This window comes from Dryobates pubescens, chromosome 5 (assembly GCF_014839835.1).
Source record: "Dryobates pubescens isolate bDryPub1 chromosome 5, bDryPub1.pri, whole genome shotgun sequence".
NCBI lineage: Eukaryota > Metazoa > Chordata > Aves > Piciformes > Picidae > Dryobates > Dryobates pubescens.
The window spans coordinates 47,610,557-47,633,209 of NC_071616.1; the positions used below are offsets into that span (position 1 = coordinate 47,610,557).

Consider the following 22,653-nt stretch of genomic DNA (forward strand, 5'->3'; position numbering starts at 1 on the left):
TCTCAGTTAATAGCTTCTCACATTAAGACAGCTTAATATTTTGCCCAGAAATATTTTGTGTCCTTGTTGCTTTTCCTTGTTACCTATTCTGAAATTAAGGTGGTTTTTTCCTAATGTGGTTTGTTTATTCAGACACGTAGTATTGGGTTGCTGACCTCAGGTGTGTGTGATGTCTACATGTCGTCCATATACATTATGTAGAAATACTGCTGGCTGATTTTTTACTGAAGTTAATCTTCTCAGGGCTTTGGTGCTTGCAGTTGCTGTTCTCTGAGTGTGAGCAGATTGCTGTGGTAGTGATCTGCTTAGCATTACAGCAAGAGTCCTGTATACGCTTCAGGAGCACAAAAGAAGAGTGAACTTGTCTCCCATGCCTATCTAAGAATCTCTTCTGCCCTACCAGTTATTCAAAGCTGGTAAGGCAGAAGAGATTCCTCAGTGCTCAGATTTCCTCAGTGCTCCACTTACATACTGATAGTAAAAAAAAAATCAATCTGCTGAAAAAGTTTGGACACTGAATTTTTGTGGAAAGCAAAAAGGTCTTTCTGCATGATGTGACCTGTTGCTCCAAGCACAGCTGAGGTGTATGTGAGAGGAGGCCTGGATTCACCTGTAGTGCTGTGTCTTTGTTAATGAGGAGTTGCAATAATGTTAAAGCATTACTGTGTCACGGCTAAGTAGTGTCAATAAATGACTGAACTGGTTTTAGCTGGTGCCTGAAAGGTACTGTAATGTCTTTTAAAACTGGAAGAAACTGATGTTTGGATACAGAAATGTCTATCAAAGAGGTCTTAGGAGCAATGAAACAAAGGGAAAATATTTTATACTGGATTCTGTTATTTTGTTGTCTACTATAATTGTGTTGCAAACCATTATTTAACAGTCAAATAGAATTCCAGAGGAAGAAGTAGAAAAAATTGTAATATTTCCCATCTGAAATGGTTTGGGTGAGCTACTGTACCTGTGTCAGAACAAGTACAAACATTTCATGTGTAATGACAGAGAACATTCTCTAAAGAAAATGTTATGCATCTTAGTCTTGGTAGCAAATCTGTCGAAGCTAAAGCATGGCAATAATTATTTATTTAGAGAAGGGAAATGGCAAGTAAAATTTTGCTTCTTTCACTGGCCAAGAGACTGCTGGGCATGTTCTCAAGAGAAAGCAGGGTACATTTGTAGCTGGGGAAGCTGTTCTCTGTGTGTACTGATGAGGATCTCTAAGGGTTAGTGTCTTTTCCTGTGTCGCTTGCATCACAACTAAGCAAAAGTGATACCTTTGTTCCTCTTAGGTAAGTTTAGACTTCACTGCTTAATATATACCCATCCCATACAAAGAATTCAAGTATAGCTCTAGTTTGGTATGAAATGAAGCCGATTGTACCCTGACTACCCATCCGTGTAAACAGATACTCCAGAGACAGTGCACATAACCAGAAAACTCCATGGAGTATTTTTTTCAGTGAGGCAGTGCTCCTTTAGATAAAGCTCATTACATTGCCAGCTGCATTAATTGTAGAATTAGCTTCTGCACTGCTTCTGCACTCTGAGTCTAATGCCACAGATACTAGGTTTCAATAAATGGTACAGTGGGGCCTGGTGGAGAAGCCCTATTAACGTGTGCAGGTAGCTCAGCTTGTAGAGTTCATTTTCAATTGGCTGCATTTCAGTTGGCTGTCAAGGTTTCATCCAGCTTTGACTGTAGAAGAGGAAAAATACTCTGTAATCAGGTCAGTTATTGGAGGAATATGTACCAAGCTCTCTGTTGCTATAAGGGAAAGGCAACTGAGTGAGCCATTTCGGCGTGTTTAGAAATGTTTTGGTTTATGTTAAGTATGTGAAAGACTAAGAGAACTCTCATTATCTCTGTGTGTGATGCACATAACCACATTTGTTATCAAAAGGACCCAACAGGAACTTCAGCTGGAGACTCACCAAACTCAGGCTGGGTTTCTTGCTGTACAGTGAAACTGACGGATGCCTGGCAAAAATAAGCACAGCTATCAGGGCAGCACTGGCTTGATGTCTACCTACCTAGTTCATCCTGTGAGCCCAAACACAGTAATTGATGCTTGCTTTAGGCTTTTTTCCTCCACTGCTCTTGGGGTATAAAGGTTGATGGGTTTTTTACAGGCCCACACCATTAGCACTTGTAAAATATTGTTGAGGAAAGTATGATTGTTGGGCTTCTGTCCATACAATAGGCACAGAATATCATCACATAGGTTACTGGGGGCAGGGAATAAGAAAACCATCAAGGAAAGACAGCATGATGGCAGGCATGAATGAGTCGGAACTGATCCTTCACCAAAAACTTTTCAGTGTATTGAAAGAGATGGACTGCTGAAACCTGCATTACTAAGAGAATTATTAACTTACTTACTACTTATGTATTGATAAGTGATTTCTTTTTTTTTTTCCTTTAGACAAGAAGCTCTAATCAGTCAATCAGTCTAGCTCTATGTAAGCTTTATCTTCTCCCTTGCAAAATAAGGGTAGGGAAGTATACAGTAATCTGAAAAAGCTGCCTGGGCACAGGTATTGCCTTCATCAGGGGTATACTGGATAACCTGCTACAAGGTTCTACATCTCCAGGCTGTCTCAAGCTGTCTCCTTCCTGATGTGTAGGTTTCTTGACAGATGTGGCTGACATTTTTGTTGCATGCTTGATTGATCTGTTCCTGTAGCTTTGTCCAGTCTTCTGAGGTTTGACCGTGGGCTGGGAGCTGTGCTGCAGAGGGTATATAGACACTGCTTTGGATAGGCCCTTCTAAGACTTCTGTTTGCAATGGAAAGCTCAAATAGGTAATAAAATGTTATCTGTGCTGATTTTATAATCTATTGAATGTGAATCATCTTCAGATGTGCCCACTAATTTTCATGAGTAGCTTTGTGAGGTTTTAACTTTTTCAACAAAAATGTTTTCAGCAGAAGCATGTTAATTTAATCAAATTTATTCTGATTTCTTAGCCTTATATTTGCATTTTAGTTGAAGAAATAAAACAATATTACATTCCCAGAATTCTGAGGAGTAGATGAAATGTCTCAGATCATTACTTACTATTGAGGTCAAATGTTACTATGCTTAATACCCAAAAGACAATGCTAAGGAGTTTCTGAGCATCTCAAGAAGAGCAGTCCTAGGTCTTTTAATTAAGTCAGTCTGCAGTGGGTATGTCCTCCAGAAGCTGTCTGGGAAGGCTTCCACAGGTTAGGAACTGAACTGACTTAATTTATGTGAAGGCAAAGAAAGGCAGTGAAGCAGCAGAGAACTCTGTGAAAGCAGCTGGCAGTGAGCCATCTGTTAAGCAACCACAACTACGTCAAAGATCTCTAAAAATACATCGGCTGCTTTGGGAACATGATGCCCTAATGCCAATAAAAAGGCACTTTGAAAACAATAAAAAATGCATTTAAAAAGAAATTGCATTTACTCATATAGCAATGACATAGAAGAGCTGCTGCTCTCATAGATGTTTTTAGTAAGTCCTGAATAGTTCCACAAAATAATTATTTAACTGCTAGTCTCTCCTTTCTCCTCTCTGGAGAATTACCAGTTTATTTCAGTCTCATTGTCTCTCTCTGTGGTTCCCTGACACTTCTGTCATGTCCTGTTTTCCTTTTTGCTTCTGATCTTTTCCCTCCTCTACTCTCTGTCCCAGCCACCTTTTGCGATCTTATTTCCAACGCACTCCGTTCACTTGCTGTCGCTCTGCTCTCATCCCTGCCCTTCTGACAGTCCTGCTGCTTGGACTTCTGCAGTTCTTCCTTCACTCTTAGATGTCCTCACTCCCTTCTGCTGTCTAAACTACAAATCTCACCTTTCTTTGCAACCTTCAGACTGCCCTTTCTTCATTTCTGTGTCTTTCCTAAAGTCTTTCTTTTACCTTCAGGTGCTTCCACTTCCCACTCTTTCACCTCCATCTTGTATGTGTCTATCATCTTTGCCCTATTCCCTCATGCAGGAGAAACTGGGCACATTTCTTTGCTGTCCTTTTAGGATATTAGGCAAATTTACTCCAGTATTTTCCACCTACTTTTTTATCTAGTCATCAGCTTCAGGTTTGAGAATGCAGTGTATAGCATCAGTCCTGATGAAAGCCTCAGTGTGACAGCTTTGAATACAATCTCATAATTGTTCTTTTTTCCTGCTTCGGCCCACAGAGCGTGGCAGTCACTCTTGTAAGACAGCCACGGGCAACACCATTGATTTGTTACTGGGATTTTGTGCCAATACTATGGCCCTCTGCAGCAGGCAGATGGTGAGACTACCAAGAAAAAACTGGCCATGAAACAGAGTTCAGCAGTATGAACTTAGCCTTGCTGTGGTGCTGGTAAGATCTGAAGGTGCTGAGTCCCTGGTTCTTTGATAGTTTGTGTGCAGGTAGATGTTGGTACCAGGTCATTACCTCTTGAGCTGGACATAGACGAAAACCTGCTTTTGTCATCTCTTCCATCCTTCCTTCAAACCTGAAACAGAATTAGAAAACCTGACCACCAGCACTGTGGTACATTTTTAGGTGAAAGGAAGAGCTGTTACACGTAGGAACAAAGTATCTGCAAGTCACTAATTGCATTCCTGTGTGTATGGCTAATGAAAAGTGTGCTTCCCAGCCTGATGGTGATTTCAGTTCCTATACACTGCACATTTTAATTCATGTTATTTGAGGACATCCCAAGAGTGGACTTTCCAGAGTCTGATTTCAGGAGCAGATGTCACTGTGGAAGCTGTTTACTTATCAGCAGCCTTTTTCAGTTACATTCATCCAGTCAGGCTGCAAATATGAAAAGAGGAAGCATTCCCCAGTTTGCAGAAGCCTGCCTGCAGTAACAAATACAAGCATACATATTCTGAAACAAGTATTTTTAGAAACTTCTAGCAAGGCCTGTGCTGCTGCTGGGACTTCCTGCCCTTTCAGATGTTGTTGCTTAGTCTATATATTTTTAATAATCATGTTGCTTGCCAGCAGTGAGATTTCGTGAAGGTCATTTTTCTTGTGAAGTTGGAGAATGGACTTGAATTTCATTGAAGGGCTCCCTGAGCTGCAAGACGTTGTTTATGGAACTCTCTTGCATCTTGTACTACCTTTGAAGCCTGTTTAGAATTATAACTAACGATATCTTCAAAGTGTCACTCTACTCAAGGGCAAAAAAGAAATCTCAAAATGCACTTTATATTTAAAACTAGTTTTGAATAGCTTTGAAGCATGGTACTAGCTGAAAATAAAGGGTACAGGGATAGACTGTGTGTGTGCACACACAGAGAGTTCCATCTTTCACCAACCTTTTCATCATCAGCAAAGTGTCCCTTCACTGCTGCAGTGGCATTTTCCCCACGCTATAAAGCTGATCAGTTTTATGGATAATATTAAGAACTTTTAATGTGATTGAAAATTCAGTACTTCAGCAGGTATAGAATTAATGGAATGGAATGGAATGGAATGGAATGGAATGGAATGGAATAGACCAGGTTGGAAGAGACCTTCAAGATCATTGTGTCCAACCTATCATCCAACACCACCTAATCAACTAAACCATGCAACCAAGCACCCTATCAAGTCTCCTCCTAAACATCTCCAATGATGGTGACTCCGCCACCTCCCTGGCCAGCCCCTTCCAATGGTCAATAACTCTTTCTGTGAAGAACTTTTTCCTCACATACAGCCTAAACCTCCCCTGGAGTACCTTGAGACCGTGTCCCCTTGTTCTGGTGCTGCTTGCCTGGGAGAAGAGACCAACCCCCACCTGGCTACAACCTCCCTTCAGGTAGTTGTAGACTGCAATAAGGTCTCCAGGCAATCTTTATCAGTGGAGAGGTTTTGGTTCTGTCTGCATCATTCCTAGCCTGATTCTTCCCATTTCCACTGGGCAGAAGTACAGACACTGTGTTGTTTTTATATTCCTTTTTTGTTTCTGGTTGGAGGATGGCAGATGCTACACCAACATGCAATGCTTGAAGTAAGAGACTGTGGTGGCAGCCACAGTATTAAACTAAAGTTCCTGCTTCCCACAACTAAGCACATACCAAGGTTGCTTAGTAATAAAAGATTTGAAGGTTTACTTGGTAGCTGTGTCTGATAATCTTCTGATTCCTTTAAAACAAGTTAAGTGTTAGTGACAGTGTTGGAGAATATGGCCACTGGAGTATCTGTACTGTTCAGGGATGATTTTGGTTTCTGTTTGGTTTACTGCTTTCTGTGTCTCAGCTGTTTAGCTGGTACAGGACTCCTGGATTGTTCTCCTAAGGATGCTGTTGAGTTCATTCTGTCATTTTCCTTCTCTGCTTATCTTTTTGTAAACTAGAAGCTTAAAAAAATACAGGGTTGTGATTTGTAGCTTCATTTTCCCCACAAAATAATTTGCCTAGTTTTCTTCCATTTTATTCTTTTGCTATATCAAACTGCCAAGAAAATGCAGCTTGTTTGAAGTGTCCTTTATACTTAAATGAGTTTGTCTGTTTGCGATTTGATGACTGTGCCGTTGCAGTACTGTGCTTCAGCTGGATGCTCGACAGTGGATTTCACAGCTTTGTGGGCGTTGCTGGCATTTCATTTGTGCCAAATAATTAGAGTCCTGTTTCAGAACATGAAACGAGGTGATCCACTGAACAGCAGCTGCTAGGAGGGAAGTGAAGCAGGGGTGGGACTGCAACCTGCCTTTGAGGTGTCACATCCTAACTACAGGTTGGGAGCCTGGACAGATTGTGCGCTTGAGAAAATTTGTGTTAGGAGGTAAAGGCAGAAATTTATGCACGTTCCAGGTAAATAATTTTCCATCTGATTCCCTGTGTGGAAAACAGACAGGAATTATCAACCTCTCTGCCAGGTTTCTCGATGCCCACTGTAGAGATCACTTGTGGATGGAAGGCACTAGCCTGTTTTGCTGACATGATCAAAAGGGAAGGCACTTAGCCTCTGGCCATTATCATTACCTCTTGTTATCTTCCTGCCTGCCTGCCACATAGGCTTCCCTTTGCAAAGGTTCTTTTCTGACTCCTGTGCAGACCAATTCACCCTTCTCATGCCCCAGCAAATCTCAGCGAGAGAGTGCAGGTGAGATTGCTGTGCAAGAAAAGACAGTGACAGTTGTTCTTTTCTTTGCTTAGTTCCAGACAGTCCTTCCTTTCTGACAGAGGGAGTTCTTGCTGCTTATGTGGTGTTGGCTAGCATTTTCTATGTGCATAGGGTCCTGATGTAACATTTTGGATGGCAGTCTTTGCAGTACAGCTAACAGCGCTCCTTCCCAACCCCTGCCTTGCCTACTTTACACGACTGAGAGAAAATTCTTTGAAATATTTCAGTGTTGAGAATTTAGCAACAATGTCTCTTGGCAGGGAAAAAACCCAACAAAACAAAACAAAGAAAAATGAGATATTCTCACCCAGATTTTAGCAGGTTTCATATTTTTCTTGTCCTTGCACTTTGTCACTCACTTTGTTACTTAATCTTTGGTTGCAGGCCACTAAAGAAGTAATAGAACGAGAAGCCCCAGGGATGGCCCTGGCAATGCTGATGGGATCACTCAATGTTACGCCTCTGGGCATGCTCTCTAGGTAAGACTGTTTCCTTCAGATTTCCATATGAACAGTTTCCTTAAAGCACGTTCTCATGAAATAACAACAAACAAATAACTGGAGGTGGCCATTCTTATCAAGATGAAGTCTCAGCTTCAGAGAAGTGGACAAATGCTAAGAATGGTAATTGTGTTCTCATTTAATTCCCTTTGTTGTCCTTTGGACACCTGTTCTCCTGTGTTTCATGTGCCAGGTGACTTGTAATGTCGATGCTTGCTATTAGACAGCTGTCTTTGCATCCAAGAGCTGTGGCATTTTGGTGGAGAGTGAATAATACTTCTGAGTGTTGTTAATCGAGTACTAAAAAGCCTTGTGTAGCAAAAAAGGCTTTGGATAAACACAAATATATTGTTTTGATATTGCTGTATTTCAGCGTCAACAAAAGCTCCCTGAATGAGTTAAATGTATCTTTTCCCATTCTGTCAGATGCAGTTCTTTAACTGCTACATTTTGGCATTTCCTGCTAAATAATTAGCAACTCTCTCTGGCTGTTTATACATTGTTTTTATTAGTGACATCACTTGTTATCCTGCATTTCTTTTTGGAGTTGGTTTTTACTTTATCCCTTCCATTTGCCTCATTTTACTGATGATAATAATGTAAGTGCTTTCACAAGTCGCTTTCTGCTTGCACACTGTTTCAAGTTAACTGAGAAACAATGGCTCTTACACAAGTATTTTATATATATGATAAAGTAATAAAGAAGGAACTTTCAAATATGCAACTTTGGATCTCAGGTACTTTAAAGGACTTGTAGGTGAGAGGTTTCTTGATTCCATAAGGTACTTTAAAACTTTTCATATGTATCACATTTGAAAGGGCAACATTACCACGTTAACACCTTCAGATTCTGTCCAAATTAGCAAGTTGGGGGTTTTTTTGTTTGTTTTGTTGGTGGGTTGTTTGGTTTTTTTTATCTGATTTTTTTTTATATATCATAGTTTGTGTTTATGTGAGGGGAGAGGACAACTGAATGCTACCAGAAGGAGAGGAAAGGTTACCTGAGTGGTTCTGTTTCTGACTGAGGGACACATAGCCACTCAGATGACACTAGCAAGCTGGATTTAGGATGCGGTGTGATCAGGAGGACTGGTAGTAGAACCAAAATACTGGATTGCAGCCTGACTCTTTTGTACATAGAGTAAGAAAATGTCCCTTAAATACAGCCACTTCCAGCACAAATTGATGACAATGATGGGAGATAGCATTACAAAGATAGTGTGTACAGTCATATTGGGCCTTAAAAAATTTCCCAGTGAAAACTTTGCTTCAGGCCTAAAATCAATCAACATGCAAAAGGCTGTTACATTTTATAACACTGTCCCAATCTTGAAGCACAGAAAATTCCCCAGTTACAGCATCATGGCTTCTGGAGCATCCCCATTGCTGCACAAATGCACCTGTGTTATGTTTTGGCACAATTCCTTTGCAAGTGCTCCAGATGGAGGAAGGGAATTTACTTTGTTTTGGTTGTCCTCTTGGGTTTGGTGCTATTCAGAGTCTTATCTGAACACAGACTTTCTTCCTCTGGGATTTTTCTGACATCACTTGTTCTAAGACACAAAGTGTTAGTGTATTTTCAGTAAAACCCTGCAAATGGATGCCGTGGTGTAAACCCTCCTTGCAGTGAGAACTAAGGCACACATTAAGGACAACAAAAGTCTACACCAGTTCAGGTGCAGAGTTTGAAAAACACAGATCCTAATTACAGAATATAGAATTAACCAGGTCAGAAAAGATTTTCAGGATCACCAAGTCCAACCCATCACCCAACACCATCTAATCAACTAAACAATGGCACCAAGCACCCCATCCAGTCTGGTTTTAAATTCTTGCAGGGATGGTGACTGCACCACCTCCCTGGGTAGCACATTTCAGTGGCCAATCTCTCTTTCTGTGAAGAACTTCTTCCTAACCTCCAGCCTAAACCTCCCCTGGTGCAGCTTGAGACTGTGTCCTCTTGTTCTGGTGCTGGGTGCCTGGGAGAAGAGACCAACCCCCAGCATTCTTCCAAGCATTTCACATTAAGTGGCACTTGTCCTCAGCTTACCTCTCATTCACTTTCTTTTGAAATGAAGTTCCCATGGATAATTTTGTCTGTAATTTCTTTGACTTTTCCAAAATCCATCAGAAGTTACTTTATGCAACATTAAGCTGACTCTTCTATAAAGCACCTGCAGGTTTGGAAATGTTAGGTCAATCAGGTTAAATTTGATCACATGAACTTTTAGAAATTGTTTTAAGGTAATGGGCTGCCTCCTGACTAAGGGCAGCATTAGGAAGTAGTGAGTTTTGTAGGCTGAATTCACAGGCAAATCATAAAATGAGGGGCAGTGAGACTCTCCTAGGCCACATTCAGTCCCAAGGGCCGGCAGAGAGTACCTTGGAGCATCTTAGACAGCTTTGTGTCTTTTCTGAACGTGTTTCCTTTCCTTCTCTGTGACCTTCCAGAGCTGTCATTTTCCCAGTCTTTACATAACTCCTTAGCTATCAACTACCCATGCTATGCTAGGCTTACTTGGGGCTTTTTGAAGCTCTCTTGTCTCCTTGTCCATCTCTTTTTTCCCCCAAAAAGATTATGCTCTCCATTCAGACCTGTATTTTTTTGCCCCCACATCCATTCTTCTTGTTCTTCTTTCTGACAGTTCTTTGTTTTTCTTTAAAGTTTGTCCACAGCATCTCCCTTGAGTTCTCTACATTTGGAGGTGTATAATTATTTCTCAAAGTATCCAGAGTGCAAGCACATTTTCTGTGCTTTTGTGTTGTAAACACACACCTTTTTTTTTGCAAGCCAAGAGGTTCTTAGTTACTTTAGTCACTTTTGCAAGGTTTTGACTGCTCCATTTCTGTCTTGAGCCAGTAGATGCAGTTATTGGCAGATGAAACATGTAGTTTCAAGGCTGCAAGTTAGGTAATTCCAAATTACTTAAAGCAGAATAAAAGAGCCAGGAAGAAGATTATTAAAGGAGCTATCTGCCAAACATGATTCCTCCTAGTTTACTTGCTCTGTGGATAAAACCTATTTCCTTGGTGTTGATTTTGTCATAAATTGTATCCCAGGTATGGGATTTGCTGGATTTTACTCTGTAAGTTTGACTACTGCAACAAGAGGAGATGGGAACATTCATTTTAAACTCAGGATTCCCCTCTGTGTATTGCAGTAGAGCTTTCCTCAACTACCTGCAGTTCTGTCTTAACTGAGGGTGTATAATGTGCAAGAAGTGAACAAGGGAAAAACAGAAGCTTGGAGTCAGGCAATGAACCACAGAAAGTGTTCAGCACTTGTGTGTTTTAAGTTTAGCTCTGCAGCAGCACCAAACAATTCCCTAAAGATGAAGCTACCAAAAATGGAAGATTTTATTTTTTCATCTTCTCGGGAAAGGGAAGGAAAGACTGCTAGGAAGAATTAGAGATGAATTGCATAAGTACACTTTTCACTTGAGAATTACTTCCCTCTGTGCTTTTCTTACATTGCACCTTTAAAAAAATAGAAGACGTGTTTGAATTCATGCAACCAGCATGACTTGGTATTTTTATCTGGCAAGGAAAATGGTGTTTGACACCATCAATTACGCTGCAAAGGAACCTGGTGTATGAGCCAGTAGGGATCCTATCAAAGAACGTACTGGATGCAAACAAATAATAGAATTAAGGGAGCTATGGAAATCTAGCAAGTGTTTAGGTCATCAATTAAATATTAGACTCTGACAGCCTTGTTTGGTGTTTTGTCAGCTCAGATTCTCTCTAAATATCTTCAGAGGAGTAAATATTCCTCAGACAAGGAAACCGAGCTTACAGATTTCTGAATTTATCTTAAATGCTCTGTTCTTGTTTCTACCAAGGAGAAAAAATTACATGCAGGAATTTCACTCTGGGTTTCTTTCTTTTCAGACCTGTGTGTGGAATCAGAGGGAAAACTCTCATCATCAATCTGCCAGGTAGCAAGAAAGGGTCACAGGTAAGAAGTGTTCTTCCCGATCAGCTCCTGGGGAGTCCTGCTGAGTACCAGCTGCTGTTCCTGAGTGGCAGAAAGTGCCTGCTGCAGCAGGTTCTGCCAGGGAAGTAGGAGTGCACATTGCGTAGCTCAGTGCCACCGCAGGCAGGGCCATACACAGGCACTGTGTGGCCAGGAGAGTGCTACAGGGAGTGCAAGAGAGGACAGGGAAGAGTCAAATGGTGTCTCACACTTCAGCCTCCTTCATCTTCAGCCTCTGCCTGCTCCGTGTTGACTGCAGCTTTCTCATACAGCAGTAAGAGGCAGGCCTGCTGTGCGATAGGACTTGATGGGTCATGAAGAATATACCCTGTTTTGGTCAGTGACAGGGGAAATCAGGAAGATAATTTTTAAGAGTTTCAGGGCTTTAAAAGATCTTTTAGATATAGGTACCAGACTTTACAGCCTTATATATAGCTTGGATTTCTCCTGCATTTTGCTCAGTTTGGACTTTATGTTTTCATTCATGATTACTTTTTGATTGTAGAGCTGCAAGAAACAGTCAGACCTCAGGAGGATTTCCCCCCCCCCGCCCCCCGTTAGAAAGACTGGATCTTTCCAGTGCTTGCTCTTTCTGTGTAGTTGGCTGATAGATGCAGACAAACAGCTTTCTCCACACAAACACTGCCAAGCTGAAGAGTGGGCCGTGCAACCTGATAAAAGACTGCTAAGGCAGATATGCTATCAATCATGAGAATGTATTTCTTCAGGGCTCAGACTATGCCACTGGCCTTGTTAAGAATTGTCTTTATCTCAGGCCTCTAAAACATGCATACCTAGCAGTTTATCAACATCTTCTGAACTAGTAGTACCCAATCTCAGAGCAGAGAGGACTAATGTATTTGGCAGCACAGCCCTGCAGTCACTGTTGCATGAAAGACTTGCGTCTGGAGATAAATTTTTATGTGGATTGTCACCTGGAGTTGAAGAGGAAATGTTTTGAATGCTGTCTTCAGTACCCATCCCAGGTTTTCAGATACATTGTCTGCCCTCCTATGATTCTAACATTCCTTTCAGCCCCTACAGGAACTCTGATGAGATTTAAAAGACCTTGAAAGCATGGAACAAGCATTGGATGATGGTGGGGCATGAGTGAGGAGTGGGAGGTCATATGTACCTCTACAGCTGGCCTACAGAGCTGGCAGGATTCAGGGAGCAGCATAGTTTTCCTCTGTTCCAGAATGGGGTAGTTGGTGATCTGCTTAGCCACTTGGATCCCCACAAGTCCATGGGGCCAGATGGGATCCATCCTAGGGTGCTGAGAGAGCTGGCAGATGTGCTGGCCAGGCTGCTCTCCATCATTTTTCAGCAGTCCTGGCTCACTGGAGACATGCCAGAGGACAGGAAGCTGGCCAACATGGTGCCCATCCACAAGAAGGGTCGGTTGGATGAGCCAGGGTCACACAGCACTTACAGGATGGCCAAGGGATCAGGCCCAGCCAGCATGGATTTAGGAAGGGCAGGTCCTGCCTGACCAACCTGAACTCCTCCTATGCCCAGGTGACAGCCTGGTGGATGTGGAGGCTGTGGATGTAGTCTACCTGGACCTCAGCAAGGCCTTTGACACCGTCCCCCACAGCAAACTCCTGGCCAAGCTGTCAGCCCATGGCTTGGATGGGAGCACACTGCGATGGGTTAGGAACTGGCTGGAGGCTGAGCCCAGAGAGTGGTGGTGAATGGTGCCACAGCCAGCTGGCAGCCAGGCACCAGTGGTGTGCCCCAGGGATCAGTGCTGGGCCCCATGCTCTTTAACATCTTTATTGATGATCTGGACGAGGGCATCGAGTCCATCATCAGTAAATTTGCTGATGACACCAAGCTGGGGGCAGGAGTTGATCTGCTGGAGGGTAGAGAGGCTCTGCAGAGGGACCTCGACAGGCTGGGCAGATGGGCAGAGTGCAAGGGCAGGAGATTGAACACATCCAAGTGCCAGGTTCTGCACATTGGCCACAGCAACCCCATGCAGAGCTACAGGCTGGGGTCAGAGTGGCTGGAGAACAGCCAGGCAGAGAGGGACCTGGGGGTGCTGGTCGATGGTAGGCTGAACATGAGCCTGCAGTGTGCCAAGGCAGCCAAGAGGGCCAATGGCATCCTGGCCTGCATCAGGAACAGTGTGGCCAGCAGGAGCAAGGAGGTCATTCTGCCCCTGTACACTGCACTGGTTAGGCCACACCTCGAGTACTGTGTCCAGTTCTGGGCCCCTCAGTTTAGGAAGGAGGTTGACTTGCTGGAAGGTGTCCAGAGAAGGGCAACAAAGCTGGGGAGGGGTTTGGAACACAGCCCTGTGAGGAGAGGCTGAGGGAGCTGGGGTTGCTTAGCCTGGAGAAGAGGAAAGTCAGGGGTGATCTTCTTGCTCTCTACAACTACCTGAAGGGAGGTTGTAGCCAGGCAGGGGTTAGTCTCTTCTCCCAGGCAACCGGTACCAGAACAAGAGGACACAGTCTCAGGCTGTGTCAGGGGAGGTTTAGGCTGGAGGTTAGGAGGAAGTTTTACACAGAGAGAGTGATTGCCCACTGGAATGGGCTGCCTGAGGAGGTGGTGGGGTTGCCGTCGCTGGGGGTGTTCAGGGCGAGGCTTGACAGGATGCTTGGTTGTATGGTTTAGTTGATTGGGTAGTGTTGGATGATAGGTTGGACATGATGATCTCGAAGGTCTCTTCCAACCTGGTTTATTCTATTCTATTTAACATAGCAGTTTTTAGGAAGTCTATACTTCTTTTGTTGAATTATGGAATAGCCTGCAATCTGTGATGTTTTTTGTTGCGTGCACTAGCTGAAAATAGAGAGGGAATGATGAAAAGAAATGGAAAAAAAAAAAAAGTTAACAAATATTTTATCAAGAGTTTGGTATAAAGTAATAAAAAAGGTAATTTTGCTGGAAAATGAGCAAAAAAATATTGTCTGAATTCATTAGACAAGCAAGGTTTTATAAACCGGTGATTTATTTGCTCCTCTCATGATGACACTCTGTTCTGTCACAATTTATTTTTCATATGAAACATCTTTACAGTCTCAGATGCCAGCAAAGATTTTTAAGATGAGTAGTAGAGAAAAGTGTTCCATAACGGGATTGATCATGAGAACCAAATAGGATGGATTGTAGGCAGGAACTTCTCTCTCTTAAGATGTGCTTATTTCCTTTCCATGCTATTAAAACAACCGTATGAGAAGTTTATCTAAAGCTAGGGAATTGCAGCAGTACACATAGCCATTAGTGTGCTTTGCAGGGTTATTGGTCAGTGAGAGAGTGCCCTTCTCGATTGCCACTTGCCTGAGTCTGCTCTGTGCTGAGCTGGAGTGATGGGTTTACACCGCAACGTTGTAAAACACTTCAAAAGTAATATTGTGGAGGCACAATGGCCCTGAGGTTTGTGGTTAGCTGGAAGTTAGAATTAAGTGTTATGTTTACAAACATATTGTAGTATCTATCCATTATATATAGTAGCTCATGCCATAAATCTGTGAAGTAGTCTGACTTGTCATTACTCTTGAAGGAGCAACTGAGGGCTGGGATCCCATTTAGAGGCTTTGAGAAAGTAGAGTGTGAGTCATTTGTTTGTGCCTTATACAAACTCCAGTAATTGCTCATGGAGGGTTTGCTTTGTCTTTTGTTCACAGTCTGTTTGTTTGTTGCAGTCTCTATTTGCAGCATGTTTATCATCATTTGTTTTCTGCATACTCTCAAATGTTGGAATACATATTTTGAAATCTCCCTTACGCTTGAAGCGAAAGTGAAAGTGAAGTGCAAGAAAAGGAACGATGCCAACTTTCCCTGGCAGCCTCTGTGGTTCCTGCCTGCGCTGCTGCTGTGGCAACTGCTTCTTGTGACCCTACCATCATCTTCCAGTTTAGTGTTTATGTGCAGCCAACTCAAATGACATGAAGAAGACTCTTTACTGAGGTGCTTGGGAGGAATATGTGATACAAAGCTCTAAGCGACCTGTCTGAATTTCCTCTTGCCCCTGATCTAATCAGGAGGCTTCAGTCTGTGATGTTCTGAGGTTCCTCATTAATTTGATCAAATATTAAGCATATTTCAGTAGTGGTGGTAGCTGTATATTTGTAGGATTATTGTGGAACAAGAGCAGTTACACAGTGTCTATATTTTTTCTTTCTCCAGCCATCTAAAATAAACTTTCTAATTGTTTTTAAGATCATAAGGCAAGGAGAGGTTTGAAAAATAGATTCTGAACCATTTTTTTGAGGTACATAAGATGATAGTGACATCAGTGTAGTTTGTCAATCATCCAGTATATAGGACAAGTGAATGGATATGGAATGGATATATTTACCTGAAGGTATAATTGCAGAAACACCTTCTTTACCTCAATTTTCAGTAGCAGGACAGGTTGTCTTCCAGACAGCTGGCCTCCTGAGCTGGCAGATGGAGGCAAGGAGCAGTATAGTCCCCCTGTAATCCAGGAGGAAGCAGTTAGAAACCTCCTTAGCCACTTGGATCCCCACAAGTCCATGGGACCAGATGGCATCCATCCTAGAGTGCTGAGAGAGCTCTCCATCATATTTCACCAGTCCTGGCTCACTGGAGAGGTCCCAGTTGACTGGAGGCTGCCAACATGGTGCCCATGCACAGGAAAAGCTGGTTGGACAAGCCCAGCCAGACCTGTCAGCCTGACCTCAGTGCCAGGCAAGATTATGGAACAGTCATCTTGAGTGCAATCACACAGCACTTACAGGATGGCCAAGGGCTCAGGCCCAGCCAGCATGGATTTAGGAAGGGCAGGTCCTGCCTCACCAACCTGATCTCCTTCTATGCCCAGGTGACTGCCTGGTGGATGTGGGGCAGGCTGTGGATGTAGTCTACCTGGACTTCAGCAAGGCCTTTGACACTGTACCCCACAGCAAACTCTTGGCCAAGCTGTCATCCCCTGGCTTAGACAGCAGCACTGTAAGCTGGGTTAGGAACTGGCTGGAGGCTGAGCCCAGAGAGTGGTGGTGAATGTTGCCACATCCAGCTGGGAGCCAGTCACTGGTGTGGTGTCCCCCAAGGATCAGTGCTGGTCCCCATCCTGTTCAGTATCTTTATTGATGATCTGGATGAGGGCATTGAGTCCATCATCAGTAATTTTGCAGATGATACCAAGCTGGGGGCAGGAGTTGATCTGCTGGAGGGTAGGAGAGCTCTGCAGAAGGACCTTGCCAGCTCAGGGGAGACCTTATTGCCCTTTACAACTACCCGAAGGGAGGTTGTAGCCAGGTGAGGGTTGGTCTTTTCTCCCAGGCAAGCAGCACCAGAACAAGAGGACATAGTCTCAAGCTGTGCCAGGGGAGGTTTAGGCTGGATGTTTGGAAGAAATTCTTCCTGGAAAGAGAGATTGCCCATTGGAATGTGCTGCCCAGGAAGGCGGTGAAGTCACCATCACTGGAGGTGTTTAGGAAGAGATTGGATGGGGTGCTTGGTGCCATGGTTTAGTTGGTTAGATGGTGTTGGGTGATAGGTTGGACTCGATCTTGAAGGTCTTTTCCAACCTGGTTAATTCTATTGTATTTTACATTGGCCACAGCACCTCCATGCAGTGCTACAGGCTGGGGTCAGAGTGGCTGCAGAGAAGCCAGGCAGGCAGGGACCTGAGGGTACTGGTTGACAGCAGCTGAACATGAACCAGCAGTGTGCCCAGGTGGCCAAGAAGGCCAGTGGCATCCTGGCCTGCATCAGGAACAGTGTGGCCAGCAGGAGCAGGGAGGTCATTCTGCCCTGTACACTGCACTGGTTAGGCCACACCTTGAGTCCTGTGTCCAGTTCTGGGCTCCTCAGTTTAGGAAGGATGTTGACTTGCTGGAACGTGTCCAGAGAAGGGCAACAAAGTTGGTGAGGGGTTTGGAGCACAGCCCTGTGAGGAGAGGCTGAGGGAGCTGGGGTTGCTTAGCCTGGAGAAGAGGAGGCTCAGGGCAGACCTTCTTGCTGTTTACAACTCCCTGAAGGGAGGTTGTAGCCAGGCACCCAGCACCAGAACAAGAGGACACAGTCTCAAGCTATGCCAGGGGAGGTTTGGGCTGGATGTTAGGAAGAAATTTTTCATAGAAAGAGAGATTGGCCATTGGAATGTGCTGCCCGAGGAGGTGGTGGAGTCACCATCACTGGAAGTTTTTAAAACCAGACTGGATGGGGTGCTTGGTGCCATGTTTTAGTTGATTAAATGGTGTTGGGTGATAGGTTGGGCTTGATGATCTCGAGGATCTTTTCTAACCTGGTTAATTCTGTAATTCTGTGAATTGTTCTCTAATTGTGAAGGAACAAAACAGGGATGATTTGAAGGTAATATCTCTGCAGGGATAGAGTAAATGTTTTTATTCTGTGTCAGTGTAGTGTTGTCCTGCTTGCTGTATTACACATTCATAAAAACTTTACTCATTTTCTGAAGTTTTAATCCAATATGATTTTAATTACAATACCCCTGTTGTACAACTTTCTTGATTTGCATTTAAAAAAGCAAAAGTATATAGCAGAGTCCCCAGTTCTCTTCCTGAGTTTGTTTTTTTCACCCTCTATGAGCAATTGCATGGGGAATTTCAGGTTTTACTTATGATGGGGTGAAAAGACATGCCTGAATCCTCAGTATGTTTCAAAAGTAACTCTGGAAAAACTGTTGATTTCTGCAGGTGACTTTTCATAGTCGTTTCTCTTCTTGTTGTGCATAGGAATGCTTTCAGTTTATACTGCCAGCCCTACCTCATGCCATTGATCTTCTGCGGGATGCCATTGTAAAAGTAAAGGAGGTGCACGATGAGCTTGAAGATCTACCTTCACCACCACCTCCTCTTTCTCCTCCTCCAACCACCAGCCCTCACAAGCAGACGGAAGACAAAGGAGTGCAGTGTGAGGAAGAGGAGGAAGAGAAGAAGGATAGTGGAGTTGCCTCAACAGAGGACAGTTCCTCTTCACACATAACAGCAGCAGCCATTGCGGCTAAGGTGAGTCTGGCTTGTTTCCCTGGAGACCCCTTAGTTTCTGTCTCAGGTACTTTCCACCACTATCTATTTGCATGTGAAGGCCATACACTTGATGTCTCTCTGGTCAAACAGACTATCGTTGACTGTAAAGTATAGCTTCACAGAAAGATATGAATCCTGTCTCAGTGATTTCCAGTTTCAGTGGGCAATCTATTGCTCATTATCCTGATGACAATGTACATTTTGATGCTACCGTTTGGATGGGACAGGCAGGGGGTTTCTTAACTCCAAGTACTCATGTGCCTGAGCATGCATAGTCCAGGAGGTGCATATTAAGGAATGGCAATGACGTTTTAAAAGCCATATATATTTTTAAAAGAAAGAGTTGGTTTCTAAAAGCAGTGATTAAAAAGTCTGTCAGAGAGGTGTAGCAGGCTAAGGAATAAGCTCTCAGATTACTGTATGCCAGGGTGCATCTCCCCATAAGAGATGTGGAATTCTGCCACAAGTCTAAATATCATCACATTCTCTTTATAGCTGTGCCCTAACCAGGTGTCATAGATCAACATTACTCAAACCAACATAATAAATTTGAAACTAGAGAAGGCAACAATTAGATAGGAAGTGCAAACTGTTTCACTCTCAGTTTTAAATGTTTTTCAAGAAGTAATTACATTACCTGAAGCACTGTATAAATACTTACCTCAGTTTTATGTCTTCGGTTTTCAGATGCAAAGACAATTTTATTCCCGTGTGTTTGGAAAGGGTTTGTTTTTTTCCAAATGCTTTGTTCTATATTTACTCTTATTATGAGAGTTTTTAATTCCTATTATGAGAGTTGGATGTCTAAGTAACTCAAAATTATACCAAACAATTTCTAAACCAAAGCAGCAACATTTTAACTCCAGAACTGTGAATTCAGGTCTGAGGCATCTTGACATTTCTAAGACAGCTGCAGCTGGAGATCATCTCCTCATGTGCAGAAAATCCTGGTTACATATATCTTTACAGGGATAAATTAAGGTAATTATCACTTGTAAATTTCAGTTTTTATTAATGCAAATTTAAAATTGTTTACTTTATTTTCATATAGGCAAAGGTAAATAATAATAATTGCAATTTTTAAAGGCAGAAAATAACTGGGATCTGAACTGGCTGTGTTTGTATGAGTTTGGCACTTCAATGTCACACTTGTATTCACCTCATTCCCTTTCAGTCATTTGCTTGTACAGTTTCATGTTTTCCTGTCACTATATTCATAGCTGTTATGTGTTGTGCATTAGAAGCATCCATCCTACACCAGTTCAGCTGTTATCATGGCAAAAGGTGAACAGCCCATCCCTGGCCTCATCAGTTATTGCCATCACGCAGCAGGCAGTGCAGAAGAACCGGTAAGACACTTCCAAGAGGCTTTTGCACTAACAGTAGCTAAAAATACTCTGCCTGCCTCCTAGCCTACTGTGTGAAGAGAAAATGTTACTTATTTTCTTCTAAAAAAGACACATCAGTGCTATCTTTTAGAGAACATGCTACAGAAAATGTTCCATTTAAGATGCAAGGCTAAACAAGGTAAAGCTTGTGTCTGGTGTCACTTCAAACCATTTGGCTGCTGAGATAATCGCTGCTATAAAGCCTGTGTTTCTGGTTAGTCATCAGCTTTAGCATCTAATATATTCAATAACTGAATAGAATTAAAATAATCTGCTGAAATTACTGCTTTGGAGCTTTGGAGTTTTGGTGACTTTTTCATTTGCCTCGCTTTGCTTTTTTTCTCTGAGTTGTTTGTTTGCCAACATAAACAGAGCATTGGCACCGGGTGTTCATGGTTTGCTGTCACTGCTTGCAGCTTCCCCCTTCTTGGTGTGTTGTGTTTAGAAGTAGAAGTTCTCAAAAATAAACTTGAGAAGTCAGAATACGCTGAACTTACAATTTACTTCATTTTAGTGAATAATAGGCAGCTGTTTCAATAAAGGATAGGGAGGATGCTGTTTATTATAACCCAGAGGTTATGCTTGGGCTCTAACAAAATACTACACCTAATTTTCCGTCTTTCAAAGGTTTAGTCTAGGCTCAAATCAAGATAGAATGGTGGCTACAGTATCATTAGGAATGAAATGCAATTTACTGCATTCATAACTGTGGATTAGAGAAGCCTGAGGAAGCCAGTTGTCCTGGTGACAGTTGTGCTGTCTGCCTGGTTTGCCCCAAGTAACCCTAGTTCTCGGGAATATGTCGCTGGGTCTGGTGACCACAGGCTGCACATTTTTGTTCCCTCAGGCCCACAGTAGTTTTAACCATCAGTCAAATACTGCAACACCTCTGTGTTTAAGAAATGATGACCATGTCTCTTGAAAAATCCCTTAGGAAATGTGAAGGCTTTAAACTTCATACACCTGATGATAAGGCTGTGTGTGTATACAGACACATCTTGATTCCAAAAGCTTCTTTTTATTCTTTGAATTGGGATTGCTGAACTAGAGTTTGCACCACATTCCTGGGTATCACTATAACACTGAACGAAATCTTTCTGGAACCTGCTGTTAAGCTGCAGTCCAGGCTTGTGAGCCCTTTTGCAAATTACTCGAGCTATTGGTTTATGCATTCTGTAATCCAAATCAAGTCAAATTCAGAGCAGGAACTGCATAGCTTTTCAGAAGCTCGTTGGTTTTTTTAAGCTCTCCTTTCTCTATGGTTTTAAGATACTTTTTCTCTTGTATCACAGAACTGTTGGGGTTGGAAGGGATAAAGAAGTCATTGAGAACCTCAGCCTTCTCCATGTCACTCGTCACCAGCTCACCTGTTTCCTTTCTGAGTGGGCCCACACCTTCCTTAGGCTTCTTTTTGCCATTAATGTACTTGTAGACACTTTTGCTGTTCCCCATGATCTCCCTGGACAGTAATTACTATCCAGGTTGTCACAGCACTGTCAACCAATTCATCAGTCCTGGCTCACTGGAGCTTGAGACTGTGTCCTCTTGTTCTGGTGCTGGTTGCTTGAGAGAAGAGACCAGCCCCCTCCTGGCTACAACCTCCCTTCAGGTAGTTGTAGAGAGCAAGAAGGTCTCCCCTGAGCCGCCTCCTCTCCAGGCTAAACAATTCCAGCTCCCTCAGCCTCTCCTCACAGGGCTTGTGCTCAAGGCCTCTCCCCAGCCTTGTTGCCCTTCTCTGGACACCTTCAAGTCTCTCAATGTCCTTCTTAAACTGAGGGACCCAGAACTGGACACAGGACTCGAGGTGTGGCCTAACCCATTGCAGAGTGCAGAGGCACAATGACTTCTCTGCTTCTGCTGGCCACACTATTCTTGATGCAGGCCAGGATGCCATTGGCCTTTTGGCCTTCTTGGCCACAAAGGTGTTTAGGAGGAGACTTGATAGGGTGCTTGGTTGCATGGTTAGTTTAGGTGGTGTTGGATAATAGGTTGGCCATGATGATCTTGAAGGTCTCTTCCAACCTGGTTTGGTCTATTCTATTCTATTCTATTCTATTCTATTCTATTCTATTCTATTCTATTCTATTCTATTCCATTCCATTCCATTCCATTCCATTCCATTCCATTCCATTCCATTCCATTCCATTCCATTCCATTCCATTCTATTCTTTTTCTAGTCATAGGATCATAGAATGTTAGGGGTTGTAAGGGACCTCCGAAGATCATCGAATCCAGCACAGGGCACACAGAACACATCCAGATGGGGCTGGAAAGGCTCCAGAGAAGGAGACTCCACAACCTCTCTGGGCAGCCTGCTCCAGGGCTCTGGGACCCTCACAGTGAAGAAATTCCTCCTCATGTTGAAGTGGAACCTCCTGTGCTGGAGTTTATATCCATTTCCCCTTCTCCTATCCCAGGGTGCAAGTGAGCAGAGCCTGTCCCCTCCCTCTTCAGATATTTATAAACATTTCAGATATTTATAACACTTCAGATATTTATAAACATAAGTCTTCAGATATTTATAAACATTTATTAAATCCCCTCTCAGTCTTCTCTCCAGACTAAAAAGCCCCAGGGCTCTCAGCCCCTCCCTCCTCCCAGGACAGTGCTCCAGTCCCTCAATCATCTTGGTGTTGTCTGCTGGTATCCAGGGAAAAAATTCACTCTTTTTGTTAAAACTTGTTCTCTTGATCTGAAAAGCACAGATTTTCCTGCCAAGCAAATGATAATTATGGGAAGATTTTATTGTAA

General features: G+C 43.0%; 1 protein-coding gene across 1 annotated transcript in view; it reads left to right on the forward strand.

Moving 5' to 3' along the window:
• Positions 1-22,653, forward strand: part of GPHN (gephyrin) — a 267,522-nt gene that overhangs the window by 166,217 nt on the left and 78,652 nt on the right. Inside the window, exons 6-9 of the mRNA XM_054162194.1 lie at positions 7,455-7,549; positions 11,462-11,528; positions 18,221-18,493; positions 19,756-19,863. Coding sequence (XP_054018169.1) covers positions 7,455-7,549; positions 11,462-11,528; positions 18,221-18,493; positions 19,756-19,863 — 543 coding nt within the window. The remainder of the gene's footprint in view (positions 1-7,454; positions 7,550-11,461; positions 11,529-18,220; positions 18,494-19,755; positions 19,864-22,653) is intronic.